The sequence below is a fragment of the Dreissena polymorpha genome, chromosome 10, assembly GCF_020536995.1.
Source record: "Dreissena polymorpha isolate Duluth1 chromosome 10, UMN_Dpol_1.0, whole genome shotgun sequence".
NCBI classification, from domain to species: Eukaryota; Metazoa; Mollusca; class Bivalvia; order Myida; family Dreissenidae; genus Dreissena; species Dreissena polymorpha.
In genome coordinates this window covers 78,617,080-78,632,142 of record NC_068364.1, presented here as the reverse complement: position 1 = coordinate 78,632,142, position 15,063 = coordinate 78,617,080, and the positions used below count along the sequence as shown (strand labels likewise).

General features: G+C 35.0%; 1 protein-coding gene across 6 annotated transcripts in view; it reads left to right on the top strand.

Annotated features, from left to right (window-relative positions):
- Positions 1-425: 425 nt before the first annotated feature.
- Positions 426-15,063, top strand: part of LOC127847009 (carnosine synthase 1-like) — a 48,385-nt gene continuing 33,747 nt past the window's right edge. For 3 of the 6 annotated variants that reach the window (XM_052378492.1, XM_052378495.1, XM_052378493.1), the window contains exons 1-6: positions 426-619; positions 3,844-4,160; positions 8,325-8,642; positions 9,407-9,587; positions 13,608-13,846; positions 14,883-15,023. In XM_052378492.1, coding sequence (XP_052234452.1) covers positions 4,074-4,160; positions 8,325-8,642; positions 9,407-9,587; positions 13,608-13,846; positions 14,883-15,023 — 966 coding nt within the window. In that variant the 5' untranslated portion in view covers positions 426-619; positions 3,844-4,073. Of the gene's footprint in view, positions 620-755; positions 1,116-3,843; positions 4,161-8,324; positions 8,643-9,406; positions 9,588-13,607; positions 13,847-14,882; positions 15,024-15,063 lie in introns of those variants that run through there. The other 3 variants (XM_052378498.1, XM_052378497.1, XM_052378496.1) reach the window with 3 other exon arrangements.

Below are 15,063 nucleotides of genomic sequence, written 5' to 3'. Positions count from 1 at the left end.
TTTAGAAAAGGAAAAAAAGTAGCCTGCAGCAGGGCTCGAACCAGTGACCCCGGAATCCTGAAGTAAAAATGCATAAGCAAACTGAGCTATCCTGCCAAGCAAAAAACATCAGTATTGAATGTATTTTATACGTTATATAAGCAATCTTCGTAGTTTCACAAATTTAAACAACAACAGAACTCTCCAAATTATTCAATCGTTTCGCGTTGCAAGGATTTATATTTTTTAAGTTTTTAAATCGTCAAAAGATGCATAAAATGGCTATATTAGACCATGGCAAATGTTCAGTAATACTGTTTCCTCACACATATCATAACTAAACCGAAACTTTGCGAATCTGAAACAACTTTTTTCAATTTTGTCAATTTACCAAACCGTGAAACAAACCTTTAAACCTTTACCTTAACTCACGCAACTTGCAATAATTCCCGTGGGGTTACCTCCTCTACTTTGTCTCTCCGAACGAATGGAACTTTCTCGATAAACAGAATTGACTGGCTTGCTGAATGTGTTCGGTTATGCTATAGTCGGTACTTAGCAGAGTTTATATATTGCAATCGCAATAGCACAGTGCCACAAATTCGATGCGTATGCTGAGGATTTGGCAGGGAAACTAAAGGTTAGTGCGAAATATTTAATACAAATAATGATCCATATTTTCATAGTTAAAAGTAGGTTACAAGTAAAATACATTGTTCTATTTTTAGAACCTGACCACTAGACCGTGAACTGGATCTTTGTTTATTGAGTTTATTTTCATTTAGCGGTTATCTGTCAAACATAATTTAATGGAAAATGCCGTATTGGAAGCAAATATTTGTTGGAAAGATTTGTTAATGTCAATTGCGTATGGAACCATGTGAATAAAATCAATAGCAACTGCATAAACATAGGAAGAGGGACGGGCTATCGAGCTTTTGCAGTTCACAAGCGTCTTGTCAATGTTGTTGTTCCTGGTCTTTGGACGCTTGCTCGTGTCTAAAAGAAAAATCGTCTGTTTAAAATTTCCTTGAGTGCCATATTTATTTTAATAACATTAAGAATAACCCACATACGCACCTGTTTTCTGTAAACGTGTCCACGGTGTGTTTGTTCTCATTGCATTCATCAACCCAGTAAAGTATTATCAATATCAACTTTGCTATTGTTGCAACCATTTCAATGGGTTCAGTCAGTCCCATACTTTGGAATGTATGACATATTCATATATCTGATTGTTGATCGCACTTGTATTGGGGGCTGTCCATAAAGTATGTTAAGCTCCAGTCCAGGCAGGGGGGGAAGTATTTTATAGCTTTAAAAATAATGTTCATGTTTTCGTAAAACATTTGATTTTATGTTATTTAAAAATTGCATGGAATGCGTATATCCTGAATGTGTTGTTCACGATTCCTCTATCTAGGAGTGCAATGAAAAAAATGTTCGAAAGTGTTGCATATTTTAGAGGGGGGGCCAAATTGTGCGACATTTTGTGACAAGGGGGAGGAGGTTAAAACTGGGAAAAAAATTATGTGACATACTTTATGGATGGACCCTATTGCTGTCAAAGTGACTTTATGCTTAGTTTATAAAAAAATGAATAGGATTAATTCAGTGTTTGAACAAAACTAGTTGATATATACAAGTGATATTTATAACTTCGATAATCTTTTCTTTGAACAGATTATCCAAAATGTATACCCTAAAAAACTTTCCTAAAATATGTTGTGTTCATCCTTTACTCATGCTGCATTACTAGACTTAGCATCATACATCTTAATTGTGCTCATTGGGTCGTTGTCGACCTGAAATGGCTTGCAGTCACCCGGGGGTGACTAGAGGCCGATTCATGTCACCCGGTCTGCTTGAAAACACCCCAGGGTGCGCTACACTCATTGGGTCATTGTCGACTTGAAATGGCTTGAAGTCACCATGGGGTGACTAGAAGCCGATTCATGTCACCCTGGGATGACTTCAAGCCGATTCTAGTCACCCGGTCAGCTTGAAGTCACCCCAGGGTGACATGAATCCGCTTGAAGTCATCCTATAGGGTGACAAGAATCCGCTTCTAGTCACCCTTGGTTGCCTTCTGTCAAGCCATTTCAGGTCGACAATGACCCAATGAGCCTTAATTTTGTTGACAATAAGTATATACACACATCATTATTTTAAATTTTCAACAATGTATTTAATATTCCTGGATGGTAATATTTATTTAGCACTTTGGTATAGAATTTATGTTTCACAATTAGTTTGATGTGCTTATTATTTTTAGAGCTTGTTTCTGAGATAAGGATTTCAATGAACGCAATACATCTTTCAGTGACTAAAAAATGTTAAAGCAAGACTTCTTTTACCAAGTCCATGATCTTCGAAATGAATTCACCAAAATTTACAAGAAATATAGCAGTAAAGTTTCCATGAACAAAATGTCCTTCAAATGATTTTAACTGATGGGATATAAACATCCACATTTTTATAATGATGTCCTTAAATGTGTCTGCAAAATAAATATGTAAGAGTGATTACAAAAGAAATACTTTCTAATTTGTTACATTCTTTCTTATCCAATTAAATATAATGCCCTGATATAAATGAATAAATGCTTATTGTTTTTTTTTGTTGCAAATTCTTTTCATCTTTACAAGGTTGTTGTTAAATGGTGAACAAGTAACCTATTTTTAACTATTAGGTTTTGACTGATGTGAAGTGTGGGATTAAAAAAAACTTCATAAACAAGTAGAATTTATGTCTGTGTAATTTTGTAATGTTGGAGGAAAATATTATATGGTTTCCATTACCAAACTTATATTAATTAAAATATCATTAAACAGGGTTTTATTAGCAACATTATAACATTTACTAATTCTATACATGTATAAACTAGCAATTAAGGTAATAAATAAAGGTAATAATAAAAAAATTCAGTGTTTTTCATGTGTTTGTTAAAGTTATTATTAAATTGAATACTTAACAAAGGCTTTTTGGGAGTGTGGCCCCTGAAATTGGAAATATTAGCATCAATTTACTTGGGAAAAATATTAATGATTGATTTCATAATAAATAACATAAATCAGATAATTTTGCCTTTTCCGACGGACCTTATTGAATTGCATGACAGTGACATGAATGTAACACTAAGTGATGCTCTGTCTTTTAAGCTTTTTTATAAAGACGAGATGTAGTAAATACTTATTTTAGTTTTAATATACTTCAGTAATTTACTGTTTAGTGCTCTGGTATGTCAGTATATGTATATTCCATTTAGTTAAATAAACAGTAATTTAATTGGAACTCATGCACTTTTAATGCTATTTCATTTGAATTGTGATGCCATAAGGTTGATGATTATTAATTATCAATTTTAGTAACAGCTTCAATAAATGAAATTGAAATATGAATAATATGGTATTAGATTTATTAAATCTGTGTATCTGCAGCAGTATTATGTATTATCATGATATATCCAAGACTGAGTTAGCTTTTGTTAAAGTACAACTTTCAGTACCTTATTTCTACATTTGATTTCAGTTTGAATTGTATCATTAACAATCATGGGTTAGTCAAATCATGAGAGAACTTTTGTCTTGGTCGGGATGGTTACATTGCGGGAGAGCTTTTCTCTGACCCACTAAGTAGGGACAGTTGGTGAAATAATGAGGAATTAAACTACGCACAGAAAAATCTCATTGTTGTTTCCAATCTTTGAAGCCTTTGCAATCTGCTAATATCATTGTTTTGCTATGCTCCAAGAACATCAAAATGCTACCCCGTACTGTAGAGCATGTGATCTACAACAAAGACTATACTGTTTTACATGTTAACCTTTTTTTTGCTATTTAATGAAGTTCAGCTTAATGCCAGTTCCAGTGTAAACACAGACAGCAAAGAATAGCCACACCATAGCCAGTCGCAGTGTAAACACAGAGCGCAAAGAATAGCCACACCATAACCAGTTACAGTGTAAACACTGACAGCAAAGAAAAGCCGCACCATAACCAGTTACAGTGTAAACACTGACAGCAAAGAATAGCCGCACCATAGCCAGTTGCAGTGTAAACACAGAAAAGAATAGCAGTACCATAGCTGGGCAGATGGCAGAGAGTACAAGCTATCAGGAAAATGTTTTATGGCATGACAAGAATGCAGATAACATCAAGATCCAGTCATTGGCCAAACAGGTATGTTTGTAGTGTAATTGGCATCAGTACCAAACTCATTAATAAAGTAAGAGGAGACATTCCCATGTTTGATCCATTAAGGCTCAGTTCCGGGCTGCACCCATTTTTTGCCCATATTATATTTCCAAGGCCAATGTGAGCCGAGTGCTCTTTTATCATTTGCTAACATTGTTTGATACAGAGGACTTGGTGTTGAACTTGGAATGGATAAGTGACAAACTGATAAGTTCATCTGCCTGTCCAAAGCCAATTTGCTTTTACCATTGTATTGGTCGATTGTGTTTTTTTCCGTATTTGTAGTCCCTTAGAAAGTTAAATTTAATTAAAGGTCTTTCTTACTAAATTTAAGTTTTAAAGGCATCATTAATAAACCTTAGATACTGATGAGCAGCAAACAGCATAAAACCTGAACAGACTGCGAGTTACTCGCAGGCTGTTCTGGTTTTATGCTGTTTGCACATAGCCATTTTCACTTTCCTATAAGTGGGAAAGGGTCAAGCGGGGCCTTTGTTTTAACAATTTATTGGATACAAAGTATTAGGTAAATTTAACAAGCGTTTATTGTCCGCTTTTGACAGCCTCCCTTGAAATGTTCAATTGTGGATGGAAACTGTTTTGTTTTATGATTTGAAACGGAAGAATATCTATACCTGCAGACTGACTGGGTTTTGTTGTTCACAGTTACAAAAGCATCATAATAACTTTTACTTTCATGTTCGAAAAAAAATCATTGAAAAGTTGATTTTCTGAGTAGATAACGAAGAGGCCTTTCCCTTTCCCATGGAAAGAAATTCCAATTTATTATTGTTAATACATCATTACCCACACTTCATAGTATTCCTTTGACTTTTTCCATAGCTGTTCATATTTAGCATGCTGCTTTTTTTGGCACAAAATACGTTGAATGTACCTTTTTTATAACAAACTCTTTGATGAAAATATTATTTTTTAATTATTATATGTGATTGAATGAATACAACAATTGTCATCAATTTTAAACCATATTTAGGGGATCAAATGACCATAAACTGGGCTATGAATTTCTTTATAAAGTAAGTGACCTTGCAAGTCTAGTATAATTCAGTGCTCCAGCTAGGTCTAAATTGAAGGGCGCCCCGCTCTGCCCTGACAAACCTCCGCCCTCCCCTTCCCAGGCCCCCTGTGCCCTAAAAAAATAAAAATAAAATAAATATATATATATATATAATTTATATATTTTTTTTTACATATGATTATTTATAAATCTCTGATTACATTGTAATTAATTTAGTCCTCATTCTAAAAATATATTAGAATGGTTTAATAATAATGGCAATAATAGATTCTAACAATTATTAATAACATATAAATTAACATGCAACAGGTAGCATTCCAGAAATGCCAGCGCACTCGAAAGTGCCCTTTTGACAAAATACTGAGCTTGGAAAGTGCCCTTTTGACAAAATAGCCCCCCCTGCCATTTTCAAATCCTAGCTGGAGCACTGATAATTGTTTTATTTATCTACATGTATGTAAGATGTTTTCACACAGGATATTTTATTAACCTCTCCTGTAGCTGCCTGTCATGGAAGTTCCTTAGTCACAAACTGTAGGATGTTTTCAAAAAGGCCTGTTTGGATGAACATTTTTGGATTCACTCTTTCAATTTGCCTTATAGTGTTTCTAATCTTTAAAAAATATTAATGTTATATTTAGCTCGGTGTTTTCGGAGAAAACCCGAGGTATTGTCATAGCTAGCTCGTTGTGTCGTCCTCTGTCCACCGTCCACTGGCGTTGTGCTAAAACCTTTACATTTTGCTCTAAAATCAAAGTGCTTCCACCTACATCTTTGAAACTCCGTATGTAGATGCACCTTCATGAGTTCTACATGCCACAACCATTTTTGGGTCACTAGGTCAAAGGTCAAGGTCACTGTGACCTCTAAAAAAAAATAAAAAAATCTGAAAGGCTTTCATTTATTAGCTCGACTATTATATGAAATATATATAGTGGAGCTATCCTACTCAACCCGGCGTCGGCCTCTGCATTAGCGTTAGCGTGCAAATGTTAAAGTTTTCGTACTGCCCAAAATATTTTCTTTGTCCCTTGACATATTGCTTTCATATTTTGCATACTTGTTTAACAACATGACCCCAACCTATAAACAAGAGCAGACAACTCTATCAAGCATTTTGTCATAATTATGGCCCCTTTTCCACTTAGAATATGCAGCAAATGTTAAAGTTTTTGTTCTACCCCATTTATTTTCATTGTCCCTTGACATATTGCTTTTACATTTTGCCTACTTGTTTACCAACATCACCCCAACCTATAAACAAGAGCAGACAACTCTATCAAGCATTTTTTCATAATTATTGCCCCTTTTATATTTAGAATATGCATATTATTGATAAATCTATGTTAAAGTTTGCGTACTACCCCAAATATTTCCTATATCCTTCGACATATTGCTTTTATATGTTGCATACTTGTTTACCAACATGACCCATACCTATAAACAAGAGCAGACCACTGTATCAAGCATTTTGACATAATTATGGCCCCTTTTACACTAAGTTAATTGAACATTTTGCTTAAATTGCCATAACTTCTTTATTTATGATCACATTTTATTATTACTTTGACAAAACAACACTTACCTGAATACCACAATGGATTCCACCCAAACAATACCCCACGCCCCTACCCAGAATCCCTTGCCCCCCCCCCCCCAACCTCACCCCCCCCCATATTTTTTTTTTAAAACATCATCTTATAAATTACCCCACCCCACATTATACCCCCCTCTCACCCCCCACCTCCCCTACCCCCCCCACCCCCCCCCACAAAAAAATTTGTTATTTAAACATCATCTAATAAATTACCACACCCCACATTATACCCCCCTCTCACCACCCACCCCCCTACCCCCCCCCCCCCCCCATTTTTTTTTTAAACATCATCTAATAAATTACACCACCCCACATTATACCCCCCTCTCACCCCCCCTCCCCCCCCCCCAATTTTTTTTTCTTTTTTTTTTTGAAAGATCGTCTAATAAATTATTTAATATGAACAATTTCCTCATGATGGCTTATGCTATACTGTCAAGCACTCGAATAGTCGAGCGCGCTGTCCTCTGACAGCTCTTGTTCAAAACTGCACCCGCAGCCGAGCGTTGGCACTCGTTATGCGATGCTCTTGTTTTATCATGATGACAAAAAACAATGTCTGCAGCAAGTTACATCATCATCATCATAAAAGTAGTGTAAATGATAATATGGATTTTTTGTCTTTTCTTTAATTATTTCCATCAAGAAATACATGTTTAAAAAGCTGTAAATACTTAAGCATTTTTCATTAAAAATAATGATTTTGACTTCTAAATTAAAATAAGCTTGGCAGTTAGTGACAATTAAGTAGGGTGTGTTATTGCTCATTAACATTTCCAATGTTTTAGCTTTATTTCACATAAAACATTTAAAAAAAACCCAGATTAAATGAATCAGCTATACAATACAATATGACATTGAATATTCATTCAGGTGAAAAAAAGTTAAATCTAATACATTGTATGCCCTTTCAGAGTTGTTTATTTTTCAAAATTAGGGCTCATATTCAGACCAATTCCCAATGGAAATAGCATATACTTTTGAAAATTTTTCCAATATTGAAGGTTTAAAAAAAAAATCTTTTTTTATATCAACATTTAGTTTATCGCATCCAGCTCTACAAGTAACACTTTATTACATTTAATATTAAAAACACTTGTATCCTCATTTTGAAGCAAAAAAAACACAAAAATACCAATTTACCAATTTTGGTCAAAACTCCGGGATTCCCAATCTAAACGGACCTGATCCTATTCTGATATGGTGAAGAAAAACACTGCCTTTTTATCAGACTCACTTTGCAAGAAATACCGCCTTTTAATTAAGCCGCACCATTCTAACCTTCCAGATTAATACAATATTCAAGTTGTGTAAGGGAAAAACACAAAGATATTGTCCTTATGTTAAATTCATAGTTACTTTAATTTTAAAGAAAACCTGTTTAATGATATTATCAATATGAGTAAATTTATTCTTTAGCAGCTGTTTCAACATCAAAATCTAAGAGTATATTCATTAGTATGATAGCGCACACATGTATAGAAAAGAACAGACAATTGCCTCCCTTTTAAAGGTGGAAAACTTGGAGATAAATGAAAAAGATGAAAAGGAAGTGGATGAAGACAAAGATGTGGATGATGATAAAGATATTGATGATGTTGACAAGGATGTGGATGAAAACGTCACTAGTCGCTTTAGCATGAAGAAAAATGACGAGAAGGAAAAGGAAAGAGACGATGATGAATATGAGGAGAACCTCATCACTCACTTTGGGGTCAAGAAAACCGGTGACCTGGAGCAGGATCAGTACTGTAAGACCCATGGCATGTGTGTCACATGGAACACTGAGGTCAACCTTGGGGACCCCATCATACTTGGCAGAGGATATCGGGTAAGTTGGAGTTAACCCTTTGCCACTCATATACATTGTACGCATTTTTGACCCAATTGGCCGTCCCTTTGAAAATGAAATGAAATTTTAAACTGATTAATAGTTTCCAGTTTAAAAGACTTCATTTCCAACACTTAGATACTCATAAGCAGCAAACAGCATAAAACAAGAACCGCCTGTTAGTTACGCGCAGGCTGTCCTGGTTTTATGATGTTTCCATGTAGCCTTTTTCACTTAGATCCTGAGTGGGAAAAGGTGAATTGCAATTATTTGCAACTACAAGTTATTTGCAGTTTAAATTCTATCTGTTGTTAAAAGATATCTGTAGATTACCTAGGAATGCATCCCAATCGTTTGGCCAAGTTTGTTTGGTCAAGAAATCACAGCCAGATGATTAAATTAGATTTGGGCCGTTCTCTGTGAAAAGGTGGTTTAATGCTTGTGCGTAAAATGTTGTCCCAGATTAGCCTGTGCAGTACGCACAGGCTAATCAGGGACAACACTTTACACTTTGATGATATTTTTCAATTAAAGAAAGTCTGCACAGGCTAATCTGGAACAACACTTTAAACACATGCATTAAACCCCCTTTTCACAGAGAACCGCTTATTTAGAGTATTCATCACAATGTATTGTTTTCCTCTGAAGCAACTTGTTTATTTTCAACTTGAGCCCAAATTTGTCATATCTACTGATCATGCATGCAATGACAGAGCTTTGACAAAGAAAAGCTCATTATTCCATTCCTATGTTGTTAAATACAGTCGGACTCCGTTGATGAGGCGGTGTTGGATTTCTACAATTCACTGCAGTACACTTTCTATGAGACCGGTTTTCCTGAAACTGAGGACCGCACTGCGATGCCTCGACGCACCATCAACAAAGAGAACGCCGTCGTTGCTGTGCTGTCTGCACCCTGTGAGCTCATGGCACCATTGATTGAATGTAGGTAACAGGATTTGGACCTTCCTGTGTTTTTTTTGCTCCAAGCAATTGTTATTTTATTTTTATTGAACAATTTATTCACATCTGTGCATCATTTTAATTGTCATTTGGCTGCTATCTTCAGAATCCTTATAAACTAATTGTGTAGTTTAATTCTAATAAGTGTGGAAGTTGTTTAGCTATTTCATACAAAATTTCAACCACAATTTAAAATATTTACTTTTAACTTTAAGAAATAAGTCACATTTTGTGATAGGCAGCAAAAGTCCTGATTGATCTCAATCATGTTAATGTCGAATGGCAAATTGATAAGCCGACGCGGCGGCCCTCGGCGATGGGAAACGCGGAGGAAACTCCGTGTTTAACGAGATAACGATCAATTAATCTTTGTTTGACTCGTTGATTTTCAGATAAAATTACATTTATTACAAGTACATATATATATATATATATATATATATATCTATATATATATAAATACAATTTTAAGACGTGCACAAACTGTGTATTGTCGTACACATGTAAATTATTACACGTATTGTTTATATCTATATTATGGCAGAACGTCATATTCATTCTAACAATTTTAGAAATATAAACCAAAGTTTAGCTATAAAAAATTCTTGCTGATAAATAAGTTTCCTCCATAATGATGTATCGGTCTAATGGCAACTTTGAATCATGCTCTTATTTCGCATATCTTGGTCAACTAAATTTGCACTACTTACTCAAGTAAACACGTTCAACGAATGCATAAGGAATGGCTTTAATTGTCAGAACAAAGCCAGTTCTCTCCTCACTAATGCATTTATTTTCTCTTTGAAGGTAGGTAATTCCATTGATTGCTGAAAGAAGGTGGTAACTATTTATGAGTTGCTTTATTAAATATATTGACGATTACAAGTGCATTGTGTGCCCATGTAAGCTACATGTAACCAATAATTGTATCGAAAAGAGAAATACAACAATATCCATTTTGAATGTTTTTTCTCAGAGAAACAACAGCTGCCCTAAAAAGGAATAACAAACTAATTATATATTTACAAAACGCTTGTACTAAGTACAACGTATCTTGCAAGACATGATTAAAATCCATGTCAGTCGTATATGTTAAAGCAATTTAACGAGTAACTTAAACTAACCGTATGCAATTCCCATTTATACAATTGTTATAATTTGTTAAAATATGTTATTACTAAATAATTTATGTTGAACACAAGGTACTTTTTGCATTATACGTACATGCATGAGTAAGTAAAACACATCGAGAACAAACAACGTACATGCATGCGTTAGTTAAACAAATCGAGAAAAAACAGAACATCATAGATTAACACAAAAAAGCTTTTAAACAACTGTTGAAACTGTAACATGCAACATATAACAAAACGAAACTTTAAACGATCACCTGGCATATTCATTCATATTGTAGACGTACCTGTGAGTTAAAATATACATATTAAATTTCTATACAATTATCTTTATTTTTATTTAGCCACAGTATTTAAACAATTTTTAATTACAATGTTTTTATTTTTTGGCATTCACAGTAGCACACTACTTCCACGGTGTTGCGCGGCGGTGTCCTGATAAGAACAGAAATTGTATGCATTTACCGACTAGGCTAAAGTTATACAAGCCGCGGGTATTAGCTAACTCGGCAGAACGCCGAGCGTTTTAGCGAGTACATCTCGCCTTCCCCGCCGCTGAAGCACTCGCTAGCAGACAAAAGCCCAGCGGAAGGAGCGCGTTTTTTTGGGAAAACGCTTGGACTGTACTGTAAAACAACCAGGGGTTTGATGTTCAATGACCAGGGGTTCGATGTTCAATGACCAGGGGTTTGATGTTCAATGACCAGGGGTTTGATGTATAAGAACCAGGGATTTTCTGTTCAATGACCAGGGATTTGATGTTAAACAACCAGGAATTTGATGTTCAACAACCTGGTGTTTGATGTATTACAACCAGGTGTTTGATGTTCAATGACCAGGTGTTTGATGTTCAACAACCATGGATTTGATGTTCAATGACCAGGTGTTTGATGAATAACAACCAGGTGTTTGATGTTCAATAACCAGGGGTTTGATGTTCAACAACCAAGGATTTGATGTTCAATGACCAGGGATTTAATGTATAACAACCAGGGATGTGATGTTCAACGACCAGGTGTTTGATGTATAACAACCAGGTGTTTGATGTTCAATGACCAGGGGTTTGATGTTCAACAACCAGGGATTTGATGTTCAATGACCAGGGGTTTGATGTTTAATGACAAGGGCTCTGATGTTTAACAACCAAGGATTTGATGTTTAATAATCAGGGGTTTGATGTTCAATGACCAGGGGTTTGATGTTCAATGACCAGGGGTTTGATGCTTAACAACCAGGGATTTGATGTTCAATGACCAGGGATTTGATTTCTCCTCCTTTCATCTGTTTCTTCCATTTTAATGTCAGGATAAGTTTACAATGCCCTGAGATGCCAAACAGGGTATATTTTCTTTTATTTTTGGGGGCTGAAAGGTTAACCTAAAGTGACATTTTTGATCAGCCATTAATCTTGTTATTGTGTATCATTAAGAGATGAACAAAAAATAGTATATTGGTAAAAAAATGTAAGGTTAATCAATGTGTATAGCAAAATGACTAAAAGCTGAAAAAATCAGGTGCCAGGCAAAATAGACATTGAGTGTGCAATAATACTATACATATATTTTAGTTTCATGATACAATTAGGTGCGAAAAATCATACAAACATCTTGTCAGGTTGTTATGGCCTAACAGTGTTAAAAAATGATAATGGTTGGTTAAAAACCATGGCTGCTACAGTGCCGTAATTACTCTATGTTTTCAGACACTTAAAAATTAGGTGTTAACACAGTTTTCCTTAGAAGTCTTTTGTGAAACCTTGTGAACATTGCTTGCTCAGAACATATCAGTTCTTTGTTGTCTTCATGCCTTAGGACCTGTGGCACTCTTGTTTACATAGTAAAGTGTTATTGCCTATAACAAATAGTTGAAATATTCTCAGAATATCACTGCAGATGAATGTTGAACCTAATTTGATATCCCCCAAACCCTCAAAATCAATTATTGTTGGATATCTGTCTGTCTGTTTGTCTGTCTATCCATCTGTCTGTCCATAGACTCATATTTGTTGTAAGGTGTTCTACACATTTGAACATACAACATTCAAACTTGCAATCATTGTACCTGATGGTATTTAGCTGTGCATCTACAGTTGGTATCCGCCTATGTTAAAATCACTTTTCAACTGCAACACCGCCTATGTTAAAATCACTTTTCAACTGCAACACCGCCTATGTTAAAATCACTTTTCAACTGCAACACCGCCTATGTTAAAATCACTTTTCAACTGCAACACCGCCTATGTTAAAATCACTTTTCAACTGCAACACCGCCTATGTTAAAATCACTTTTCAACTGCAACACCGCCTATGTTAAAATCACTTTTCAACTGCAACACCGCCTATGTTAAAATCACTTTTCAAATGCAACATGGCTACATACATGTACATGTATTACATAATGTTGCATTCCAAGGGAATTCTGCTATACTATTTTCACAAACTCTAGTTTTGGCCTGATATTACAAGGATTGTTTCTTCTTTATAAAGAACCATTATCCCAATCTACGGGGAAAAAATCCCAATTTACATCTAGAAAATTCTCAAATTGTAGGAAAGTTTAATCAACTTCATTGCAAATGGTCATTATATATTTACAACTGAACAAATAAAATGAGTATTGAAAGTAAACGTTTAAGCCAAAAGCCATGTAAAAGAATATGAAGATGGGATTGTGAAAATAAGTACAAAGCATTTTAAAAGACCCAAAATTCCCAAAGTAATATTTCACGATGTGAGCTTTAATTCCCCACTCCAGGCTTTTTCCCCGCTAAATTTCCCCAAATGGTGCTATAATGGTACATTTCCCAACTGTGCAAAAAAAAATGCTAGATCGTTTCAATGCTCGCCAAATACATAGCTTTATTTTTCAGGTGGAAACCAAGTGTCAGACAGCATGCATTTGATATTCTCCGAGTCCTGGGTATTGAAGAAACCATCATTAGAAAGTCCAGGTCTGTATGAGCTCTTCATTCTAAAGGCAATCACGTTCCACAAGGGGGGCGTGACCTACATCGACGAGTTTAACCCTCCACGGAAATGCACCTACCTCATCAACTTCTTCACCAATGCAGCGACTTCTGGCCTGACGGACTGGGGTACTGAATTAGAGGTATGGTTTTTTAATATAGCCCATTCCACAACTGTCTGTGGTACAAGTTGTGTAGCAGTATTAATTAATGCATGGATTAAACATAACATGTTTTCTTAAGACATAGAACATATAAATTGATTTTTATCTACCCAATTAAAAATTAAAAAAGAAGTGGAGTTTTTAGTTCTTAGAAACAATTGAAAGTAAATATTTAGCAAATATTTATCTGTACTTTGTGGGATAAACAGTCATGTGAAGTATATATATATTTTTTTCTTATTATGTATTGTATTAATTTACTCAATTTTAACAATGTCTGAGCATTTATTTCACAATGGTTAAAAGGTAGCTGATACAAAAGTGATCGTAGAAAATGCCTGCATGACAGTGAGACATTGCTGATTGCAGTTCATAATGGTTTGTCTTTATTATTATGTTGTTAGTATTAATTTAATTTGAAATATTTAAAGGCACACACCTTGAAATGAAATACATGTAAATCAATACATATAGATGCAATTAGAAAGTGTGAAATCTATAGCCTAGTTAGCAAGTAATTTATTGTTTTTCAAACGGTATGTACGCTTTTAAAACCGAAAGTAGGATTTATATATGTATACTTTCATTTCGACAAACGAGATTCTTTTTAGGTCTTAAAGTACAAAAAGACGGATTTAACCTAGTAACCACCAGAGTTATTCTAATTGGCATATATAAAATTAAATCTATAGCCTTGTTAGCCAGTAATTAATTATTTTTCAAACGGAAACGCCCTTACAAACGAAAGTAGGATTTCTAGACGTATACGTCCATTTCGACAAACGCGATTATTTTTAAGTTTATAAGCGCAAAAAAGACGGATTTCTACCTTGTAACCACCAGATATATTCTAATTGGCATAGATAAAATATGTTTCTTATTTATTCTTAAATTTACTATGCCAAATAAGGTGTGTGGCTTTAAATGCAATAAATTCAACAATTGAAGCAAGGAAACCGTTTAGAAAAGGTAAAAAAAAAAGGTTTGCATTACATTGAAACGTTGTTGATTGTAGAAAAATCTGGACATTCCAATGAGCAGCTCAGTCCCCCTGTGTGCGGTAGTGGACGACAAACTGTGGACGCGTTACCAGATGTCACGTTGTGGTGTGCCACACCCGGAGAGTCTTGCGTTCACTCTCGCGCCAAAGAGATTCGTATGTTTTCATGAAGCTGGTTTGGGGTGTCAGTCTTGTA